We start from the raw sequence: 25,022 nt of genomic DNA on the forward strand, positions 1-25,022 counted from the left end.
TCAACTGGAGGGAGAATAAGGTATTGTTTTTGATATTTTCGTCGAGTTTGTATTGTCATCAGTGTAGATAGTATTGTGGAATTAACTTTTAAAGATCTGTTAAATCTCAAGGCAGTTTATTTCAAATCAAACATAAAATGGCTATTTATGAGCTAGAGTAGCGTGTGTCGCTGTCCATGGTCCTGCACAGTGAGTCTGGCTTTGAGTATTTATTACAACGCAACTGTATAGTTTGTGGCACATTTTAAAGTACATTACAGGAATGTGTGCTCTTGAGCCTTGCTAAAGCATAGCACAATGAGGCAGGTCGTTTTGTGAAGTGATTTGATGAATGTAATTTTCTTCATCATTTCAAAGATCTGTTGATACATTATTTACATTTAACTGGCACATTGTCTCTTTTAGGCAGCAACATGAGCATTATATTGTGATCTGCTCTCCTTTTTTTACAACTAGATATTTTCATTTTCATTTTCATTTTGTTTTTAAAACATTTAGTTACGCATCCATGTCCAGTTAAAGCCATTGTCTCGTGTCACGTTGTCTATAGCAAAATGTATGAGTGTTTTATCGGGTGCATGTTTTATATTCCTCGCTTTGGTATCTTCCACTCAAACACAAGACTCAAAAATGTTAAATTACTTTAATATAAGCCTTTAATAAGCATCTGTCTGGTTGGTGGGGTTTTGCTTTTTAGTGATCTAGCACTATATATAGCCATGTTGCTGTTTTTATATCAACATCATAAAATCCAGTGTTCCCCTTCACTATAAATACGTTTTGAAAGTTATGCAGTTTCTCAATGTAACACACAGTGTCGCTGTTCATCAGCAAAATAATTGAATATCATATTGTACTTTACTCCACCCTGTTCATGATCTTATGTTCAGGGCTTCCAGCTCACATCGTAGGAAAAGTCGTAGACATTCAGTGTCTCTCCAATCTTTTTTTACATCTCATTTTCTAAATGTAGTTCACATCTAAGTCTTCGCTCACATATTGATTTATATCAAGTCGTTTTTGCTTTCTTTTTTCATCAAAATGAATTTTAGACGCATAGGTGTTGCTGGAGAGATGTTTGTTCTTTTGTTCTTCGTGCTGATGGCGCACGCCGCTTATGGAGACGTGAGCTATCCTTTTCCGGAGGAGATGAAACGCGGTTCTGTGATTGGTAATATTGCAAAGGATTTTGGTCTCGATGTGAACAGACTGTCATCTCATAAGGCTCGAATCGATACTTTAGGTAACAGAAAACGATACAATATTTCAATATACGTACAATATAACTCCAATCTGACCATTTTATGTGTCTACAATCAAGCCATGTGAACTGCTAAGAAAAACGAACATTGCCAAAAGAAAGCAGTCATTTGAAAACACAAATAGCAAATTAAGCTAAATTAAATCCACAAATTTTATTAAAGAAATACTCAAGTCTTACCTGAAACGAATCGCTCATTGCTGCACCAAGCCCTTCAAGATCAGCCACAGCGGACTGAGTCTTTTTCAGAGTCAGGTCAGTGCCCTCGTTATAAGATCTGATCAACTTGAAGTCACTAGTGCGCGATCCCGTGGTCAGGTATGCGTCATAATAAATCATTGAAATATTATTATTTATTTTTTTTTACACTTTTTTCTGTATGAGGTAGCTATTTCTGCTGTAGCTAAAGCTGTAAAACTTAGTTGTTAGGGATCTTTTAAAGATTTCGAGAACATCTATCCCATTCTTTTGACGAAAGCTTTTGTCAAGCTCCTTAAAACATTTAATCAGTATATGTGTCCTTACAGAGTCTAACATTTGTGATTTTCTGCGATAAAATATTGCATTTAAGCAGTTCTGCTTTTCTGCTTGAATGTTGTCTTTCTGTGCAGTTTGTTTATAATAAGTTTTAAGTTCATATGTGAGAAACATTCCCTTGAAATCGGTTAAACGTCATTTTAATCTGATTGGAAATGGCATAGGACAGGTTTTCCTTCTTGCTGTCCATGGTGCTGCACTGCCATTTACTAGTGGTTTGAGTATTTTGGTTGTATAGATATCTATCCCCCCATGTTTGTTTGATACATTTTGAATAACATACTGAGGTCTTCTTTAGCTCTTGCATTTATAATAATATTGCTGCTGGCTTTAATTTTGCTACACATAAATAATAATAATAATAATAATAATAATTATAATAATAATAATATTAATACAACACGCGTTCTTTGTGTTTTAACACTCAATTCTGTCTGATATTAAAGTCATGCAGTTTCTTATTTTAACTCATCGTGTCGCTGTTCACCTGCAAAACAATGTGTGTCTCAGTACACATTTCTCCACCCTGTTTATGATGTCATACGTAGGGCTTCAAGCTCCTGTTGTTGTAGAAAATCGTCGACAGCGACGGATTTCCTGATAATAGTGTGCACCTATCGATTTTTCTGAAATTAGTTTTACATTTGTCGCCTTGTATATTTTTATTGTTTTGTTATTGGATTGAATTTGTGCTTAATAACTGAAGCATTTCAAAGGTCTCGCGTTGCTGCTGAGATGTATGGCCTTTTGTTCTTCGTGCTGATGGCGCACACCGCTTATGGAGACGTGAGTTATTCTTTCCCAGAGGAGATGAAACGCGGATCTGTGATTGGAAATATAGCAAAGGATCTCGGACTCGATGTGAACAGACTGTCATATCGTAAGGCTCGCGTTGATAATGACAGTAGTAAAAAACGATACTGTGACATTAATCTGAATACTGGAGAACTGATCGCAGCGGAGAGAATCGACAGAGACGATATTTGTGGAACGAAATCATCGTGTGTTATAAAACAGGACCTCGTGCTGGGAAATCCTTTAGAGTTGCATCGCTTCATTCTCCATATTGAGGACATAAATGACAATTCACCACATTTTAAAGAAATTGTTAAATTCGAAATACGGGAATCGGCACTTAAAGGCTCTCGTTACTTATTAGATGAGGCTTATGATGCGGATATTGGTATGAATGCAGTGCAGTCATATACACTTCAAAACAATGAACACTTTCTTCTTAATATACTAACCAGGGAAAATGAAAGAAAATATGGCGAGCTTGAGCTTTATAAAGAGTTGGATCGTGAGAAGCAGAAAGAGCTAACATTAATTCTCACTGCAGTAGACGGCGGGACTCCACCGAGATCAGGTACTGTAGCCATACACGTCACTGTGCTGGATGCTAATGATAATGCTCCAGTATTTAGTCAGGCCATCTATAAAGTCAGTCTGCCTGAAAATTCTCCTGTAGATACTGTAGTGGTGACAGTGAGTGCTACTGATGCTGACGAGGGACAAAATGGAGAAGTGACCTATGCATTTGGTCATTTGTCTCAAAAGGTCCTGCAATTGTTTTTCCTCGATTCTGTATCTGGTGTGATTAAGCTAACAGGAACGATTGATTATGAAGAGGAGATTACAATCGAACTTCCCATTCAAGCTAAAGATGGTCAAGGGTTAGCTAGTTATTCCAGAGTAGTAATAGAGATCGTTGATATTAATGATAACGCACCTATAATAGGAATTAATTCTCTTAACAGTCCCGTTCCTGAGAATGTGTTACCCGGTACAGAGGTTGGCATCATTAATGTGCAGGACAGAGACTCTGAGAATAACGGACAGGTACGATGCTCCATTCAGCAAAACGTCCCATTTAAACTCGTACCTTCAATCAAAAATTACTATTCTCTGGTGACCACAGGTGAATTAGACCGAGAGCTGCTCTCTGATTATAATATCACAATTATTGCTACTGATGAGGGCTCTCTGCCTTTATCTTCTACTAAGAATATTGACTTAACTGTAGCTGACGTGAATGATAATCCACCAGTATTTCAGGAACAGAATTACAGAGCTCATCTGCAAGAAAATAACAAACCGGGTTCCTCTATTTGTTCAGTATCAGCTACAGACCCGGACTGGAGACAGAATGGCACTGTAGTTTATTCTCTGTTTTCCTCTGATGTGAATGGGGCATCAGCGTCCTCCTTTCTATCTATTAACGGAGACACCGGGGTCATTCATGCCGTGAGATCGTTTGATTACGAACAGTTAAAAAGTTTCAAAGTGCTTGTGTTAGCCAGAGACAACGGTTCTCCACCTCTAAGCAGTAACGTGACCGTGAGTGTCTTCATAACGGATGAGAATGACAACTCCCCTCAGATATTATACCCCTCTCCGGAAGGAAACTCCTTCATGACAGAGATGGTACCCAAAGCTGCTCAGGCGCGCTCCCTGGTCTCCAAGGTGATCGCTGTGGACGCGGATTCTGGTCAGAACGCGTGGCTCTCGTATCACATTATTAAAGCGACCGATCCGGGACTTTTCACTATCGGTGTCCACAATGGAGAGATCAGGACGCAGCGGGACATTTCTGAATCTGACAGTATGAAACATAACCTCGTTGTGTCCGTGAGAGATAACGGACAGCCCTCTCTCTCAGCCACGTGCGCATTGTATTTACTTATATCAGACAACTTGGCTGAAGTTCCAGAACTGAAAGACATGTCTCGTGACGAGAGCAGCTCAAAACTGACGTTTTATTTGATCATCGCGCTGGTGTCCGTTTCCACTTTCTTCCTGACCTTCATCGTCATCATCCTGGCCGTGAGGTTTTGTCGCAGGAGAAAGCCCAGACTTTTGTTTGATGGAGCTGTAGCCATTCCCAGCGCGTATCTTCCTCCAAATTACGCAGAGGTGGAGGGCGCGGGAACTCTCCGCAGCACTTACAATTATGACGCATACCTGACCACGGGATCGCGCACTAGTGACTTCAAGTTCATCAGATCTTATAATGAGGGCACGCTGACTGCTGACCTGACTCTGAAAAAGACTCAGTCCGCTGTGGATGATCTCGAAGGGCTTGGTGCAGCAAACAGCGATTCGTTTCAGGTAGGACTAGAGTATTTATTTTTAAAATATTTGGTGGATTTAATTTAAGTTTAATAATTGTTTTCAGTTGACTGCTTTTTTATGTCTCATTCTTTTGACAAATGCTTTTGTCAAGCTCATTAAAACATTTCATCAGTCAGTATATTTGTCCTTAAACCAGTTTGCCATATGTAATTGTCTGCGATAACATATTACCGTTTAAGCAGTTTTACTTTTCTATTTATGTATTGCCTTTCTGTGCAGTTAGTTTATAATGAGAAGTAAGTTCATATGTGAGTAGCATTCCCTTAATGTTAATATTCTACACGTAATTTTAATCTGTTTTGAAGTGGCATGTTTTCTGTGTTGCTGTCCATGGTGATGCACTGCCATTTTCTACTGGTTTGCGTATTTTTCTTGTGTAGCTCTCTATTCCTCCATCTTTGTTTAATGGATTGATTGATTTTGAATAACATACATACTGTGGTCTTCTTTCTTTCTAGCACTTAAGAGAATGTTGCTGCTGGCTTTAATTTTGCTACACCGTTACTTAACAATAAAATAACTTGCTAAATACAACATTCGTTCTTTTTATGTTTTAAGACTTAATTCTGTCTGATAAGAATGTCATGCAGTTTCTTATTTCAACTCATAGTGTCGCTCTTCACCTGCAAAACAATATGTGTCTCAGTACACATCTCTCCACCCTGTTTATGAAGTCATACACAGGGCTTCAAGTTCCTCTTGTTGCAGAAAATCGTTGACAGAAGCTGATGGCCTGACATAGTATACTTATCTCGATTTTTCTGAATTTAAATTGTACATTTAAATTGTTTTGTTGTTGCATTTAATTTTTTGATTAATATCTGAAGCATTCCAATGAATTTGCGTTGCTTGTGAGATCCTTCGTGTTGATCCGTGAGGTTGTTTGATTATGAACGAAAGGTTTCAAAGTGCTTGTGTTAGCCAGAGACAACGTTTCTCCTCCACTAAAAAGTAACTTGACCGTTAGTGTCTTCATAGCGGATGAGAATGACAACTCCAGCATCATGACTGCAGCATCAAATTTGTAGAGAATAAGGCTCGGAGAGCCCTGGATATTAAGGGTCAGAGCTGATGATGCAGATGAAGGGCAGAATGTTAGAATCCTGTGTTCTCTTTCAGAAGATGCAGCCTCTCATCTTTCCATCAATGCAGAAACTGAGATATTCCCCTTTGCTTACGAAACATCCACTCACTTCCATGTTGAAGTTATGGCACGTGATGAAGGCAGGCCATAGTTCACTAGCACATGCACTGTCCAGATTTTTATTGCAGATCAGAATAACAATGTTCCAGCTATCCTTTACCCACTTTAGTTTGATTGATACTTTGCACTTGACATTGTGCCTTGAGCTGCTCCTGCAGGTTATTTGGTCACCAAAGTGGTTGCGAACGATGCAGACGCAGGGCATAATGCATAGCTGTCCTATAGAACTGTTAAAGCCTCACAGCCTAATTTGTTCTCCATTGGACTGCACTGTGGGGAAATGAGGACACTAAGGTCGTTTGCAGAAGATGACAAAATCTAACCAACCTTGATAATCTCTGTTAGCAATAATGGTATTGTTTTTTTGTCTGCAACTGCAACTATCAATATTATGATAGAAAATGGCTTGCCTATCATCGATGAGGTCTTTGCACATGGCACAGATAAATCACATGGACACAGTGACCTTACTTTATATTTAATAATGGCTCTGGCAGACATGTCAAGTCTTTTCCTTGTGCTCATCATTGCCATGGTCTAAATGAGATTCTGTAGATACCGATACATGTACCATTCAACTGCAAACTTACCAGTTTTTCCTACTACCTACAGAGCACCTGGCTACTCTGATGTGAGTCACATCAATACTCTGCAGAAAGATGATCGAAATAATTCATTCTTAACCACAGGCTCATGGAAAGGACACTTGAGATTTGGTTTTTACTTCATTGGTTTGGACATGCTCGTCGCATGTGGGTGGCCACAGTGCCACACGTGCAAAGGTCTTAGTGCTAAATAAAACTCTAACCCAGATGGTTTGACGCTGACATTCATACAAAATCCTTAGCAACAAATAGGACAGAAAAGCCTTTAATCAAATAAATGAAAAATGTTAATTATTATAATCCCTCAATATAATGTTGTATGTTCTATTCTGCTTTAAATTTGCATGTGAGATAATTTGTTTTACATATATATATATATATATATATATATATATATATATATATATATATATATATATATATATATATATATATATATATATATATATATATATATACACATACAATATATATATATATATATATATATATATATATATATATATATATATATATATATATATATAACGTGTGTGTGTGTGTGTGTGGCTTGAAAGGATTTATTCACTTTATTTAGTAATCAGTAGTATTTCAACTTTTTACTTTCTTTCATATGAGCACTCTTCTATTTCTGTTAATCACATTTATGATTTCATCTTCAGTTCTTTTTCTGTACTCTTGATCTTTATGTTCTGAACAGTTATGTTCATGTTCAGTTTATGTTCCAGTTATACATAAGCTGTTGTTTAATGTTGTTTCCTTTCTTATGTTATTGTAAAATTCAGTCTTGAATGTGCACTTCTGAACTTAAAATTCAAATAATAAATATTCCTTATGAACCATTGTATAACGTACATGTGTGCATGTTTTATTTTTACAGAGATTAATTTTATACCAATAGATATTAACCTCTACGTATTTAGTTATTATATTACAGCCTCTGGAGGTGTCTATATAGACACTTTGGATATTTTAACAGTTACCCTGAGTAGTGCTGTTTATGCGCATTATGTCCTTTAATGATTTTAAGTTCTTGGAAAGAAGTTATGTTGTAAAATTAGTTTATCTAAAGGGGCACAATCTGAGGTTCTCTCGAATGGGAAATAATAGTGTAGTCCATGTAACATTCCACAATCTTCCTGGTTTTCCGATGTCTCTGACATTTTTAATCAGAGATTTTATGTTGTCTTTGCTCAGATAAGTTGTCTCTTAAAATAAGCAGTGTGATGTCAGGATGTTTTTGCATATGCTTATCTTTCAATACAGGTAGCATAAGACTGTAATGTGACCTGTTACCTTCAAGTTCAAATCTGAAGGATGTCTTTATTCTAGTATAAAGATACACTGGTCATACTTGCTTTCAGTTTCAGTAAACCCCAGGTTAAAAGTAGTCCATATGTTAGAGTTAAGAATAGTGTGAAAGATCTAATGATGGTGCTTTGTGTTGTTCTTCATTTAACATTTAAATTACATTTGTCAATAAGATATATTGCCATGAAATAGTTATTAAATTTACAGATGAGCCTAAAAATGTGAAGTTTATGACTGTTTTAGTCATTCCCAAATATCTAACCATAACTTTGAATCTCCAGACTCATGACTTGAGCTTCTTACATGGGATAAAGGATGATTTTGTCTTGTCACGTGTAAATTGTGTATTGGTTTCCACTGGGTCTGTATGATTAAATATACAGTCAAAATGGACAGTAATGTTCTCTCTGAGCAGCCATATGTTTGTACATTTGTGCAATGAGCTCATCTGCAATGTATAACACATAATGTATTTAACTGGACCATAAATGACTGGAAAAATATGAGCATACATTATTATAAGAGAGAGATAGATAGATAGATAGAGAGAGAGAGAGAGAGAGAGAGAGAGAGAGAGAGAGAGATTGTCTGAATTTCCAAATTATTTCACCTAATTGTCATGCTGAGCTTCATTTAGGAATTTTCTTTTGACATTAGTATGGATTCAATTAGGATCAGATCTAGTGATGGTTAATATACTGCTTAAAGTTAAGAGTGAAAGTTATGAATTTATAACCCTGAAAAACAATTATATGGAATATATCCACATAGTTATATGCTATGGAAATAAATCTGTAATTCATACCTGTATCCACAGAATGCTGTATGTTTCCCAGACAGTGACTGTGTGCTTTTTTAAATATTCACCCATGTGTGCTTAATTTCTTTTGGGCAGGCCTACTTCTGCTGTACACTGCTGTACACTGCTGCACACGTGAGAATGGTTCTGTGTGTATGAGGAAGAGAAAATGAACAGCAAAATATTATAACATACACAGACCATATGAAATCCAGTTTTGCTTTGTTATATAATCCGATTGTCATATTAGTGGATTTGCACAGACAGCAGAGATGGGTTCATGAACAGCTATTGTAGAGATTTTAAGGACAGAGGCAGAAATATGTGTCTCCACACTCCTGTGTTGCTCAGTGAGCACTGTTAAGATGGAGATCATGATGACACCATTCTTTCTGTTGGTACCTCATAGTTGTCAGTGTGTTTTAAGCTGTTTTTAAAACCCATTTTATGTGCACTTTGGTCTGTGATGTTTTCCCCCTGCGCTCTCTCTCTCTCTCTCTCTCTCTCTTATTTATCTTTGCCATCTAGTGTGGCTTTGATTTATTTTTATTTATTTATTTTTTATTTATTTATTTATTTATTATTAATGGTGATGCCAATGAAAGCATCAGTATTACTAATGTGTAAAGTGTAAGTGCTACAAACAAAGTGCATTTTAAACTTTCTTTTCTCTTTTCTTCCTTCCACGACCTGCTGTCCATCCTAATGATTGGAAACTAATCAATCACCTTTAAGGTAAGAAAATGTTTACATTTTAAATTGTATAACTACTTTTGTTATGTAAAATACAGTTGTCAATTCACAGAATACTTTTTAGACTTTCATGCATAATTGCTTTCTCTCTCTTTCTCTCTGTTTGTAATTTAAATTTTCATGTCTCCACCTCTGCTACACGATTTTACTGATGAACTGTTTAATCATGATCAGTTCAGTTCAGTAACTGAATGTTATCATACACTATGTGCTGTGCTCCATCTTGTGGTTGTTCACTTAAACTGTGGCAGAGACACTGCATCATCTTACTGCAGGAGTGTGTGTGTGTGTGTGTGTGTGTGTGCGTGCGTGCGTGCGTGCGTGCGCGTGCGTGCGTGCGTGTGTGTGTGTGTGTGTGTGTGTGTGTGTGTGTGTGTGTGTGTGCGTGTGTGCGTGTGTGTGTGTGTGTGCGTGTGTGTGTGTGTGCCCTATATAGGTCTCTGGCTCTCCTCTCCTGCCACAGCAGTGTGTCACTATGCTTTAAGGCTGGACTCTGGCCTATTTTAAAGCATTAAAATCTATCAGGCCTCATGGGACACACACAGTCAGTCTGAATATTGGAGTCTCATCACACATAATATGTATGACTATGCAGCAGCTTTAGTGCTGCTCATGTTTTATGCATCTGCACAGCAGTGGTATCTACATGTCCAAATCAACTACAATATCCAAAACCACATAATGGCACAATAATACAACTTAAATAAGGTTACATTAGTTAATGCATTTGACACCATGGACTAACAATATTTATTTTTTTACTAAGTGAGTGTGTGTGTGTGTGTGTGTGTGTGTGTGTGTGTGCGCGTGTGTGTGTGCGCGTGTGTGCGTGTGTGACAAGTGAATGTGTGACAAGTGTGTGTGACAAGTGTGTGTCACTGGGGCATAAGGTATTAATATGCATAAATTAAATACAAAGGTGTATTTTTTGAAAAGGTTACACCCCAATGACTGCTTTTGTACCTTATTTCTGAGAGTGTAGCTCACCGTCTTTCTTCCCTTGTGCTGGACAGTCCAGTAATGCTGTTGTGGTGCTTATTGACTGTGGGAGGTGCTGTTGCCCAGGGAGACAATATGAGCAAAAGAGCTGCATACAAAATTTTACATTTTAATAGGAAATCTAGATTTTGAATCAATTCAAAATTATGAAATAAACCTTCAAGCAAAAGACCCAGGTGGGTTCGCAGGTGCCAGTTAATTAGTTATAGGTGTTGTAGATATTAATGACAACAGCCCAGTTATAACAATGACATCTTTTTTTTTTTTTTTTTTCTGGTCAAATACAAGAAGATTCTCCACCAGGCAAAGTTGTAGCTTTAATAAGCATCCAGGATTTAGACTGGTAAAAATGGACAGGTCCACTTACTGTACTTTTGTCATCGATGTACCACTAGACTGAGAAAAAGTTTCCAGTTTTAACCTAATGTTAGTTGCGTTGATGATGGTAGCCCCTCATTATTTAGTAAAATTACTGTTTCTTTAGATATTACTGATATTAGCAACAATAATCAAGCCTTAATTCAGCATGGATATAAAATGTATATATAAATCTCCCGGTGTTTCTCTGCTGACTCCTAAAGCAACAGACCCTGATGCAGGACAAAATGTGCGTATGGCATATTATCTGATAGATACAGATGTAAATGTTTCTGTGTTAATGCAGACAGAGGAATATCCACACGGTGCGATCATTTGATTACGAACAGATGAAAGATTTTAATATACATTTGTGAGTGCAAGATGGAGGGTCTCCACCTCTTGGTTCAAAAGTTATCAACAGTTATCATTAACGTTTCAAGACCAGTGTGACAACGCGCCTCAGGTTCTGTATCCGGTCCAGTCTGGCACTTCTGTGGTGGCTGAAATAGTGCCTCGTTCGGCAGATGTGGGTTATCAGGTAACTAAAGTGGTAACTGTTGATGTGGACTCTGGCAAGAATGCCAGGCTCTCATATGATGCTGTGAAACAAAGACTTACTGTTATAGTGGAGGACAACAGACAGTCCTCTCAATTAGCTACAGTCAATGTTAACGTAGCAGTGGCGGAGAGCTTCCCTGAAGTTTTGACGGAGTTCAGTGACTTTCCGCACAAGGAATACAATGATAATCTGGCTATTATCTAGTCTTGGCCTTGGCTGCAGTCGCATTTATTTTTATAATGTTTTTAGTTGTCATACTATCTGTTAAAATCTACAGATGGAGGCAATCTCATTTGTATCATCAATCATATCTCCGTCAATCACAGTCAATTATAGCTAAAAGTTACATTTAAACGGCCTGTGTAGTGCCGCTGTCCATGGTGCTGAAAATTATAGCCTCGATCAAATCATTCTCATCCTTCCTATTATGAATATATATATATATATATATATATATATATATATAGAGAGAGAGAGAGAGAGAGAGAGAGAGAGAGAGAGAGAGAGAGATTAGTACAAAGGATATCATTAAATTGGTAATACAGTACATCACATATATCGTCCTTTGCTTTGGCTCACTTTGAACAGCAAGGGCCGCTGTTGATCAGTAAAACATTTTATGGTGTGCTTCGTCATTCAGAGTCTTCATCCCTTCCCATTTTCTTGCATTCTGGCTAATGAGAGCAAGGCTGCATCCACATTTTTATTCAGGGTTGCTCTAAGGTTTGCAATAAATTTCCTCAAAACATCTTGGATTACATCTCAATTTTTTTACTTATTGGATTTACAATTTGTTAACCTTGTGATTATGGTTCAGATGGTTCATCGGTCTTGGCAATGGAAAATTCTGTGGCTATTATCGATGTTTTCTTCATTTTATATTTACACTGCAAGAGGACAGATACGATATTCGATTCTGGAGGAGATGAAGAAAGGCTCACTCATAGGTAATGTAGCACAAGATCTGGGGCTTGATTTGAAAAGGCTTCGAACGGGTCGAGCGCGTATCGTGACCGGAGAAAGCACCCAGTACGCTGAGCTTAAAACAGACAAAGGGCTTCTAGTCGTGAGTGAGAGAATAGACCGAGAACATCTTTGCGGCGACGTCACACCATGCAGCTTTAGCTTCGAGATCATTCTAGAGAACCCAATGGAACTACACCCAGTTACTATTGAAATATTGGATGAAAATGATCACGCGCCATCCTTTCAGAACAAAGAATTAAAATTCGAAATTAGCGAGTCTGCAACGCTGGGATCACGTTTTTTATTGGAAAGCGCAGATGACCACGACGTAGGCGTGAACTCACTGCAGAATTACATTTTATCGCCAAACAATAATTTTATTTTAAAGCAACACTCAAATCCAGACGGCAGTAAATACGCGGAAATGGTTTTACAGAAAGCGTTAGACTGGGAGGAGCATCCTCATTTATCTCTAAAGCTGATCGCTGTAGATGGCGGAAACCCGCAGAGGTCTGGCTCTGTTAATATAGAGATTACTGTTCTAGACGTGAATGACAACGCACCCGTGTTTAACCAGACCGTCTATAGGGCATCTGTGATGGAAAATGCACCAAAGGGCACTTATATTACTACAGTTAGTGCCACAGATGCAGACGCTGGTTTAAATGGGCGAATAACATACAATTTCTACAAACAAAAAGGAACCGCCTCTCAGTTATTCAATATCGACAGCGACACTGGCATTGTTTCTGTTGCTGGAGAAATTGATCATGAAAAAGATACTAAATTTGAACTTACAGTCGAGGCTAGGGATCAGGGTGGGTTAACTGATTCAAGTAAAATTGCGCTTGAGGTCATTGATGTAAACGACAATGCACCTGTCATCAATACAATGTCTTTCTCGAGCACAGTATCTGAAAATGCTTCACCTGAGACCACAGTTGCAATAATAAATGTTAAGGACTCCGACACTGATGATAATGGCAAGGTCAGTTGTTTTATCGAAGGATCTGAAGATTTTACAATAAAATCGACTATAAGAAATTATTATTCTTTAGTAATAAATGCTATCTTAGATCGTGAGAAGTTGTCAGAGTATAACATCACTGTCATCGCCACTGATTCCGGAAAGCCTCCTTTAACAAGCAGAAAAACTTTTAATTTGAAAGTGACTGATGTTAATGATAATGCCCCAGTTTTTCAGCAGAGTGTTTATAATTCATACTTGCTAGAGAATAATTCACCTGGTGTTTCTGTTCTAACGATCAGAGCTCGTGACCCGGACGAAAATCAGAATGCACGTATATCTTACATTCTGGAAGAAAATGACTTTGGCGGTTCTCCTGTAGGAACGTATGTTTCCGTTAACGCAGAGAGCGGAGTTGTGCACGCAGTGCGAGCTTTTGATTATGAACAGATCAAAAACATTAAAATAACATTTATAGCACAGGATGGCGGCTCTCCTCCGCTTTGTAGCAACGTAACAGTGAACATTTTCATCCAAGATCAAAACGACAACGCGCCTCAGGTTCTGTATCCGGTCCAGTCTGGCGCTTCTGTGGTGGCTGAAATAGTGCCTCGTTCGGCAGATGTGGGTTATCTGGTGACTAAAGTGGTGGCTGTTGATGTGGACTCTGGACAGAATGCCTGGCTCTCATATAAACTGCAGAAAGCCACAGACAGGGCGCTGTTTGAAGTGGGCTTACAGAATGGAGAAATAAGAACGGTACGCCAAGTGACAGATAAAGATGCTGTGAAACAAAGACTCACTGTTGTAGTGGAGGACAACGGACAGCCCTCTCGATCAGCTACAGTCAATGTTAACGTGGCGGTGGCGGACAGCTTCCCTGAAGTGCTCTCGGAGTTCACTGACTTCACGCAAGACAAGGAATATAACAATAACCTGACTTTTTATCTCGTCTTGGCCTTGACCGCAGTCTCATTTCTTTTCATAACATGTTTGGTCGTCATAATATCTGTTAAAATCTACAGGTGGAGGCAATCTCGCCTTTATTACAAGTCCAATCTTCCAGTTATTCCGTATTATCCACCACGTTACGCGGACACTGTTGGCACAGGAACTCTGCAGCACGCCTATAATTATGAGGTTTACAGAACGACCGATTCAAGAAGGAGTGACTGTAAGTTTGTCAGACCTGCAAGTCAGAACGTGTTGATAGTGGATTCCAATTCTACACTGACAGTGCAGCGCCCTCCCAGCGAGAAAAACATGCTGGATGAATTAGATTCTCCGGTAGAGGTGAGATATTATTATTATTATTATTACTGTTGTTGTTGTTGTGTACTCGGTTAATATAATATGGTAATGTGATAAGCTTTGAAACTTTGCATGAATTCATTCAACGTTGTTTTTCATGTTGCAAGGACCTGTCACATTTTACTCATGTATCGTTACATGTCTGCGTGGAACTTGTATATATTTCAGCACCTCCTCAGCGCTGCTATCGATTTGTATGAATTTTTCTTAGCATCATTTTATTTTCTCTTTTGAAATGTATGCGTTCGGTTAATGCTTATTTTAGACTCTAAGGGCCGCTGTTGGTCAATGAAATACTTTAAGTGCAGTAGGCTTGTCTCACAGTAAACCATGGACCCACCCCATCAGTGCGCACTTTGACGCAGTACACCTCTCTTTCATTCTTCACGGGTTGGTGAGAGGGTGATTTCTCTGCCCTTTTTTCTTCTTCCTAACGAATACAAAACGTTTTTGTAATCCTGCCTTGGAATATTCATCTATCATATTGGAAAAGCAGTATGGCTGTTAAGGATTTTTATAAAAATGGATGCGCTCGATGGCGTGTTGTCTTCCAACCGCAGTGGCAAGTATTGTTTTTCATCTCGTGCTACATTCCTTTTGCCATCTCTCAAATTCGCTACTCAATCCCCGAAGAAATGAGTAAAGGCTCGCTTATTGGTAATGTAGCACAAGATCTAGGGCTCAATTTGAAAAGGCTTCTTACGGGTCGAGCGCGTATCGTGACCGGAGAAAGCACTCGGTATGCAGAGCTCAGAACAGACAAAGGACTTCTAGTCGTGAGTGAGAGAATAGACCGAGAACAGCTTTGCGGCGACGTCACGCCATGCAGCTTTAGCTTCGAGATAATTCTAGAGAACCCAATGGAGTTGCATCAGGTTACTGTCGAAATCACCGATGTTAATGATAATTCTCCGGTGTTTGAAAATAATAAAATCAGTTTTGAAATTAGTGAATCGGCAGCTCTTGGTTCGGGTTTTGCTTTAGAAAGGGCGTATGACTCTGACGTAGAACTGAATTCTTTGCAAAATTATATTCTCTCACGAAATGATTATTTTGTTCTTAAACAAAACTCAAACCCAGACGGCAGTAAATACGTTGAGATGGTTCTTGACAAAGCGTTAGACCGGGAAGAACATCCTCATCTATCCCTGAAGCTGATCGCTGTAGATGGCGGAAGCCCGCAGAGGTCTGGCTCTGTTAATATAGAGATTACTGTTTTAGATGCGAATGACAATGCACCTGTTTTTAACCAGACAGTCTATAGGGCATCTGTGACGGAAAATTCTGAAAAAGGTACTCCTCTAATCACTGTAAATGCGACGGATGCAGATAGTGGTACAAACGGACAAATACTTTATTCGTTTTCTGATATAAAAGAACAATTTAAAGACATTTTTAACATTGACGGGAATACAGGTCAGATAACTGTTATAGGTGATGTTGATTTTGAGAAAGATAAGCGGTTTGAAATAAGAGTTAAAGCTAAAGACCAAGGCGGTCTGACAAGCACAAGTAAACTCATAATTGATGTAACTGACATTAATGATAATGCACCTGCGATAAACGTGATGTCTCTCTCGAGCCCTATATCAGAAGATTCGCCTCCAAGTACTACTATTGCAATAATTCATGTAAAAGACGCAGACTCAGGAAGAAATGGACAGGTTATGTGTTCTATTGATAAAAACTTCCCGTTCAGTATCAAATCGACCCTCTCGAACTATTATAATTTGATCACAGATGCCTTTCTTGACCGGGAAACTCAGTCAGAATATAACATAACAGTGATTGCGACCGATTCAGGTTCACCTGCACTCTCCAGCTCAACAACACTACGCCTTAAGGTTTCTGACATCAATGATAACGCGCCAGTTTTCGATCGAAATAGCTATTCAGCACACATACTTGAAAATAACGAACCAGGGCCGTCGATATGTAGTGTAACTGCGAGAGATTTAGACTGGAATCAGAATTCAAGATTGTCCTATTTTTTAGAACATACTCAAATTGGTGGAGTGCCGATTTCCTCTTACCTGTCCATAAACTCCGAGAATGGCATAATACACGCTGTTCGTTCATTTGATTATGAGCAAATTAAGCAGCTTAGTTTTGTTGTAAAAGCGCAGGACGGAGGAAATCCTCCTCTCAGCAGTAACGTGAGCATGAAAATAATGATTCAGGACCAGAATGACAACGCGCCTCAGGTTCTGTATCCGGTCCAGTCTGGCGCTTCTGTGGTGGCTGAAATAGTGCCTCGTTCGGCAGATGTGGGTTATCTGGTGACTAAAGTGGTGGCTGTTGATGTGGACTCTGGACAGAATGCCTGGCTCTCATATAAACTGCAGAAAGCCACAGACAGGGCGCTGTTTGAAGTGGGCTTACAGAATGGAGAAATAAGAACTGTTCGCCAAGTGACAGATAAAGATGCTGTGAAACAAAGACTTACTGTTGTAGTGGAGGACAACGGACAGCCCTCTCGATCAGCTACAGTCAATGTTAACGTGGCGGTGGCGGACAGCTTCCCTGAAGTGCTCTCGGAGTTCACCGACTTCACGCACGACAAGGACTACAACGAAAACCTGACTTTCTATCTGGTCTTGGCCTTGGCTGTAGTTTCGTTTCTCTGTATCGTGTCTATCATCGCCATACTGTCAGTCAAATGCTACAGATGGAGACGCGAGCGGATGTTTTACAAATCAGGAGCGAATCTTCCAGTTATTCCGTATTATCCGCCTCTTTACGCAGACGTAGGGGGCACAGGAACTTTACAGCACGTGTACAATTATGAGGTTTGCAGAACCACTGACTCCAGAAAGAGTGATCTGAAATACGGCAGACCTTGCAGTGAGAGCATCATTAGTCTGGACAGCAGCGGGACACAGACACTCACGTATGCGCAAAGAGAAAAAAACAATCAAGATTTCGATGATCAGGTGAGATTTATTGTATATTTTGTTACATGTTAAACTTCTTTCTTCTTTTTTCCCTATCTTTCGTCAACCGATGCTTTTGTGTATTTCTGTGTAAAAAAAAAAAAAAAAAAAAAAAAAAAAAGTTAATTAATTTACCAAGTAAGGTAATTCCTAACAAATTGAAACTACATCTCATTCTGTCCTTTGTTATTAAGATAGTTATCATATGATTTATGTCATATATTAATTTTTTGAAACCATTGCGTAGAAAATATGTCTTGATTCGCTGACCATGGTGCTGAAATGCTGTCAATGGGATATTTTAGTTACTCTTTGTGACTCTTTGTTTTGCATCCAGTATTTCTTCCTTAAAGTATTGTTTTCTCATGTTGCTTACGTTTTAAACACATTATTTTGTAATTTGTATTCGTGAATGTTTTTCCTCTATACTAAAAAAAAAAAAAAATGATTATGAATACACAACATTTTTAAGACTAACCAATTTAATCTCTAGGATACAACCATTGCAATCCAAATGTATATTATGTAATATATTTATAGTGTAAATAGTTAATATATTTTTATATGATGTATCTTTTAGACTTCTGAAATGTTTTTATTTTATGTTGTTTAATTTGTAGCGTTTTGAACGCCAGATGTCTTAATAAGAATAAAAAGTACCTATATATGTGTATTAATTTCTGTAGTTCATCAGACTGGACTCTTAGTGCCGCTGTTGGTCAATATGTGAGTTTAGAGAGCAGATCTGCTGCAGTTCCACCCCCATCATCTCCATATTATTAGAGAGAGACAGAAGCGGTGAGCACAGGCTGAGAAGGAGAAAGAAGGGAGATCCCGGAGATAATGAATTAATCATAATTTTTAGGATTTACAGACTTTTTATCACCACTTTTCACTTTGGATATTTTCATAATTTACTCCAGATTTTTGGATTAATTTGTTTTCTGCCATAATCTTCTCTTCCTTGGTCTTCTGCAAAATGTCTGACAGAACAATGGCGCGGCAAGTACTGCTGTTTATTTGGTTTTTCTCTCTCAGTTCAGCTCTCGGGCAGGTCAGTTACTCCATTCCTGAAGAAATGGCGAAAGGCTCTTTAGTCGGAAACATAGTGCAGGATTTGGGTTTAGATTTAAAGAGACTGAAATCTGGTAAAGCGCGTATTTACACAGGAGACAGCGCTGAATACATCGAGCTGAATAAAGAAAGAGGAGTCCTCCTTATCAAAGAGAGAATAGACCGAGAGGCGCTGTGCGGACAGACAACGCCTTGCGCGCTACATTTCCAGATTATTCTCGAAAATCCAATGCAGTTGTACCGCGTTACAGTTGAGGTCACAGATATAAATGACAATGCACCAATGTTTAGTAAGGCTGAGATGAGATTTGAAATTAATGAATTGTCTTCATCAGGTGCCAGATTTATACTGGAGAGGGCTATAGATCATGACGTCGGTCGAAATGGTATGCAGAGTTATTCTTTAGAGCCGACAGATAATTTTGTTTTAAAGTTTCAGAATCTCCCCGATGGAAATAAAGCCGTCGAAATGGTTCTCCAAACGCCCTTAGATCGAGAGAAAAAAGATCATATCTCTTTACTTTTAACAGCATTCGACGGAGGCGAACCCCAAATGTCTGGTACAATGAAGATACATATTACAGTTTTAGATGCAAATGATAACGTCCCTGTGTGTTCACAATCCGTATACAAGGCTAGCATAGCTGAAAATTCGCCAAAAGGCACAGTTTTAACTACAGTTAGTGCTTCTGATGCTGACCAGGGTTCAAATGGTAGAATATCGTTCTCCATTTCAAGTACAGCGGACAAAGCGGAAAATATTTTTGAAGTAGACCCTGAATCTGGTCTTGTAAAACTTATTGGGGGCATAGATTATGAACTAAGTAAGTATTATCAGATTGATGTTCAGGCACGAGATGAAGGCGGTCATACTGATTCGTGTAAAATAATTGTTGACGTTACTGACACAAACGATAATAGTCCCATTATTAATATTATTTCAAAATCAAGCCAGATATCAGAGGACTCAAAAACTGGCACTGTTTTAGCAATACTAAATATTCAAGACGTAGACTCGAGTGAAAGTGGCAAAGTTAATTGTCACCTAAATGAAAATGTTCCATTCGTCATTCAATCTTCGCCCGATGGGTTCTTCAGTTTAGTCACAGATGGTGATTTAGACCGAGAGCGCGAGTCTGAGTATAACATCAGTGTGACGTGCGCGGATGAGGGCGTGCCCTCTCTCTCCAGCAGCGTCACTCTCTCCTTACAGATATCAGATGTGAATGATAACGCGCCTGTCTTTGTCAAGAGCTCATATGAGGCCTCTGTTCAAGAAAACAATACTCCGGGTCTTTCCATATTCACAGTCAGAGCAAGAGACGCAGATTTTAACCAGAATGCCCGTGTGTCTTATATACTGGAGGACTCGTCGGTAAACGGAGTGCCGGTGTCCTCTTTAGTGTCCGTTAGTGCTGATAGTGGAGTCATACATGCAGTACGATCTTTCGATTACGAACAGATCAAAGATTTCCAGTTCCGCGTAAAAGCGCAAGACGGAGGCTCTCCTCCTCTCAGCAGCAACGTGAGCGTGAAAATAATGATTCAGGACCAGAATGACAACGCGCCTCAGGTTCTGTATCCGGTGCAGTCTGGCGCTTCTGTGGTGGCTGAAATAGTGCCTCGTTCGGCAGATGTGGGTTATCTGGTGACTAAAGTGGTGGCTGTTGATGTGGACTCTGGACAGAATGCCTGGCTCTCATATAAACTGCAGAAAGCCACAGACAGGGCTCTGTTTGAAGTGGGCTTACAGAATGGAGAAATAAGAACTGTACGCCAAGTGACAGATAAAGATTCTGTGAAACAAAGACTCACTGTTGTAGTGGAGGACAACGGACAGCCCTCTCGATCAGCTACAGTCAATGTTAACGTGGCGGTGGCGGACAGCTTCCCTGAAGTGCTCTCGGAGTTCACTGACTTCACGCACGACAAGGACTACAACGACAATCTGACTTTCTATCTGGTCTTGGCCTTGGCTGTAGTTTCGTTTCTCTTTATCGTGTCTATCTTCGCCATACTGTCAGTCAAATGCTACAGATGGAGACGCGAGCGGATGTTTTACAAATCAGGAGCGAATCTTCCAGTTATTCCGTATTATCCGCCTCTTTACGCAGACGTAGGGGGCACAGGAACTTTACAGCACGTGTACAATTATGAGGTTTGCAGAACCACTGACTCCAGAAAGAGTGATCTGAAATACGGCAGACCTTGCAGTGAGAGCATCATTAGTCTGGACAGCAGCGGGACACAGACACTCACGTATGCGCAGAGAGGAAACGTGATCAATGAACAATTTGATGAGCAGGTGAGAATTTTTATTTTCAGTTTTTGTAGCAGTTTACAAAATTTTTGACTGAAAAAGCATTCTAACCATACATACATGCATCCTAAGTGCTTCCAGTTTTGCATAAAATAACAAGCAAGTTGCTACTCACATAATTAGGCTGTTGTTTTCATGACGGCATAGTTGCTGTTGTTTGAAGTATTCCCCTGTTATTTATTGTCTTGTGTTAATGTCACGGATCTGATGTGGGTTTTCTCCTTCTGTATTTATTTTGTTACGTTGGTTTTAGCATTAGGGCTTTAATGTAAGATTGTGTGTGAGATAAATATAAAATAGTTATATAATTGTAAAATTATTTTATCGGTATTAAAATAATCTGGAGAATCTCGCATAGCTTGTTTTGGACACTTTTCTGTCTCAAAAATTCCAGAAATAATCTTTCTACTGTTTTTATTATTATTATTATTATTATTATTATTATTATTATTATTATGCTATATACATATTTTGCAGTTTATAAATCGGCAGTGCGATTTTTAGACTGTTTTGAAGAACTTTCAAATATGCTTGTGAACACCAGCAGAACTCAAATACAATCGCAGTAACTGGCCATGGTGCTAAAAGGTTCAGTCTTGGATTCTTCTGTCTAATTCCCCCCCCCCCCCTTTCATCCGTTCGTCAGAGCATATCTTAGAACTTTTGCGTCTTTCCAGTCTCTCAATGTGTTTAGAATTTAGAAGGATCGCATTCATTCAGTGTTATGTATTTCATGTTTCTGTCTACTGTTCAGTTAAGGGCACATCTAAGTTTGTGCTAATTCAATATCTTAGCTCATTTATTTATGTAGTTTTATATTTATTTATTTATTTATTTATTTATTTATTACTGTTATAATTTGTTTAAAGGAAATCCTGCAATCATAACTTATTTTTAGATAATGGTATGATGATTGACAATCGAAACGGCTGTATTTTAACTATTTTTTACAATGTGGAATAATTCGAAAACATATATCGTAGCTTAGAAAAACAAATAACACTGTGTATTTGGACATTTCTGTAGTTCATCAGACTGGACTCATAGTGCCGCTGTTGGTCAATATGTGAGTTTAGAGAGCAAATATGCTGCAGTTCCACCCCCATCATCTCCATATTATTAGAGAGAGACAGAAGCTGAGCGCACAGTCTGAGAGGAAGAGAGAAGACAAATAACGGAGATACTGTATTTATAATACTTATTTCTGAAATCACATGTACATGTGTTAGTTGTCACCTGGGATATATACATCATTTTATCCAGCTTCTTGGATTGAATTGTTTGTTTTCTGCTTGAATCTTCATTCCGTGGTCTTCTGCAAAATGTCGGACAGAACAATGGCGCGGCAAGTACTGCTGTTTATTTGGTTTCTCTCTCTCAGTTCAGCTCTCGGGCAGGTCAGTTACTCCATTCCTGAGGAAATGGCGAAAGGCTCTTTAGTCGGGAACATAGCGCAGGATTTGGGTTTAGATTTAAAGAGATTGAACTCGGGTAAAGCTCGTATTTACACAGGAGACAGCGCTGAATACATCGAGCTGAATAAAGAAAGAGGAGTCCTCCTTATCAAAGAGAGAATAGACCGAGAGGCGCTGTGCAGACAGACAACGCCTTGCGCGCTACATTTACAGATTATTCTCGAAAGCCCGATGGAATTTTTTAGCGTTACAATTGAAATAACAGATATTAATGACAACACTCCCAGTTTTGAAAAGGGAATGATTGTTTTTAAAATCAGTGAATCAGCTGTTTCAGGATCTAAATTTATGTTAGAGCCTGCTATAGATCTCGATGTGGGAATCAACGGCCTTCAAAGCTATACGCTAAAACCTACTGATAATTTTAATCTTATGTTTAAAAACCAACCAGGAGACGGGAAAAACGTCGAAATGATTCTAAAAAAGCCTTTAGACCGTGAAAAACAGCATGATATAAAATTAGTGCTCACAGCCATTGATGGAGGAGATCCGCAGTTGTCTGGCAGTATAGAAATACAAATTACAGTTTTAGACGTAAACGACAATGCTCCTGTTTTCTTGCAGTCAGTTTATAAAGCCACTGTGACAGAGAATGCGTCAAAAGACACTGTAGTGTCACAGGTGAGCGCAACTGACGCAGATGAGGGTGTAAATGGTAAAATAGAGTATTCTATTGCAAACAGACAGGGTGATGCCAGACAGTTATTTGGCATCAATCAAGATAGTGGCCAAGTTACAGTGGTCGGAATAATAGACTTTGAGAAAGCTCGCAATTACGAGATAAATGTTCAAGCTAGTGATCATGGTGGTCTGACTGATTCGTGTAAAATCATAGTTGATGTAATTGACATCAATGATAATAAGCCAGTGATCAATATTATGTCCAAAACAAACGTGATAGCTGAAAATTCCGCGTCTGAGACGGTGGTTACGATGATAAATGTTCAGGATCTTGATTCGGGAGAAAATGGGAAAGTTCAGTGTTCAGTTAATGAGAATATCCCTTTCACCTTAAGGTCGACAAATGCCAATTTCTTCAGTTTAGTCACAGATGGTGATTTAGACCGAGAGCGCGAGTCTGAGTATAACATCAGTGTGACGTGCGCGGATGAGGGCGTGCCCTCTCTCTCCAGCAGCGTCACTCTCTCCTTAAAGATATCAGATGTGAATGATAACGCGCCTGTCTTTGACAAGAGCTCATATGAGGCCTCTGTTCAAGAAAACAACACACCGGGTCTTTCCATATTCACAGTCAGAGCCAGAGACGCAGATTTTAACCAGAATGCCCGTGTGTCTTATATACTGGAGGACTCGTCGGTTAACGGAGTGCCGGTGTCCTCGTTAGTGTCCGTTAGTGCTGATAGTGGAGTCATACATGCAGTACGATCTTTCGATTACGAACAGATCAAAGATTTCAAGTTCCGCGTAAAGGCGCAGGACGGAGGCTCTCCTCCTCTCAGCAGTAACGTGAGCGTGAAAATAATGATTCAGGACCAGAATGACAACGCGCCTCAGGTTCTGTATCCGGTCCAGTCTGGCGCTTCTGTGGTGGCTGAAATAGTGCCTCGTTCGGCAGATGTGGGTTATCTGGTGACTAAAGTGGTGGCTGTTGATGTGGACTCTGGACAGAATGCCTGGCTCTCATATAAACTGCAGAAAGCCACAGACAGGGCTCTGTTTGAAGTGGGCTTACAGAATGGAGAAATAAGAACTGTACGCCAAGTGACAGATAAAGATGCTGTGAAACAAAGACTCACTGTTGTAGTGGAGGACAACGGACAGCCCTCTCGATCAGCTACAGTCAATGTTAACGTGGCGGTGGCGGACAGCTTCCCTGAAGTGCTCTCGGAGTTCACTGACTTCACGCACGACAAGGACTACAACGAAAACCTGACTTTCTATCTGGTCTTGGCCTTGGCTGTAGTTTCGTTTCTCTTTATCGTGTCTATCATCGCCATACTGTCAGTCAAATGCTACAGATGGAGACGCGAGCGGATGTTTTACAAATCAGGAGCGAATCTTCCAGTTATTCCGTATTATCCGCCTCTTTACGCAGACGTAGGGGGCACAGGAACTTTACAGCACGTGTACAATTATGAGGTTTGCAGAACCACTGACTCCAGAAAGAGTGATCTGAAATACGGCAGACCTTGCAGTGAGAGCATCATTAGTCTGGACAGCAGCGGGACACAGACACTCACGTATGCGCAGAGAGGAAAAGTGATCAATGAAGAATTTGAGGATCAGGTGAGTTTTGTATTTCACAGACTGCGTAGCAGCTTCCCTTTTTTTTTCTTTTTTTTTCAGCAAAAGCGTTCAAATCGTTCATTTTACCTAAAATAAGGAGCAAGTTGCTATTCACACAATTAGGCTGTTGTTTTTATGATGGAATCGTAGCTTTAGTTTGATGTCCCTGCTATTTATTTTCGCGTGTTAATGTTACAGATAACAAAAAT

The 25,022-nt window shown here is 39.2% G+C and overlaps 1 protein-coding gene and 1 pseudogene across 5 annotated transcripts in view; both read left to right on the top strand.

The window, feature by feature from the left end:
* The first annotated feature begins 2,299 nt into the window (after window positions 1-2,299).
* LOC113066496 (protocadherin beta-15-like) lies at window positions 2,300-11,724 on the top strand (annotated as a pseudogene).
* Window positions 11,725-12,203: 479 nt separating this feature from the next.
* LOC113067282 (protocadherin gamma-A2-like) overlaps window positions 12,204-25,022 on the top strand; it is a 93,837-nt gene continuing 81,018 nt past the window's right edge. Inside the window, exon 1 of one of the 5 annotated variants that reach the window (XM_026239636.1) lies at window positions 12,204-14,746. In XM_026239636.1, the coding sequence (XP_026095421.1) occupies window positions 12,329-14,746 (2,418 nt within the window). In that variant the 5' untranslated portion in view covers window positions 12,204-12,328. Of the gene's footprint in view, window positions 14,747-14,983; window positions 17,698-18,339; window positions 21,077-22,194; window positions 24,814-25,022 lie in introns of those variants that run through there. The other 4 variants (XM_026239645.1, XM_026239652.1, XM_026239649.1 and 1 more) reach the window with 4 other exon arrangements.

This window comes from Carassius auratus, chromosome 50 (genome assembly GCF_003368295.1).
Source record: "Carassius auratus strain Wakin chromosome 50, ASM336829v1, whole genome shotgun sequence".
Lineage (NCBI taxonomy): Eukaryota > Metazoa > Chordata > Actinopteri > Cypriniformes > Cyprinidae > Carassius > Carassius auratus.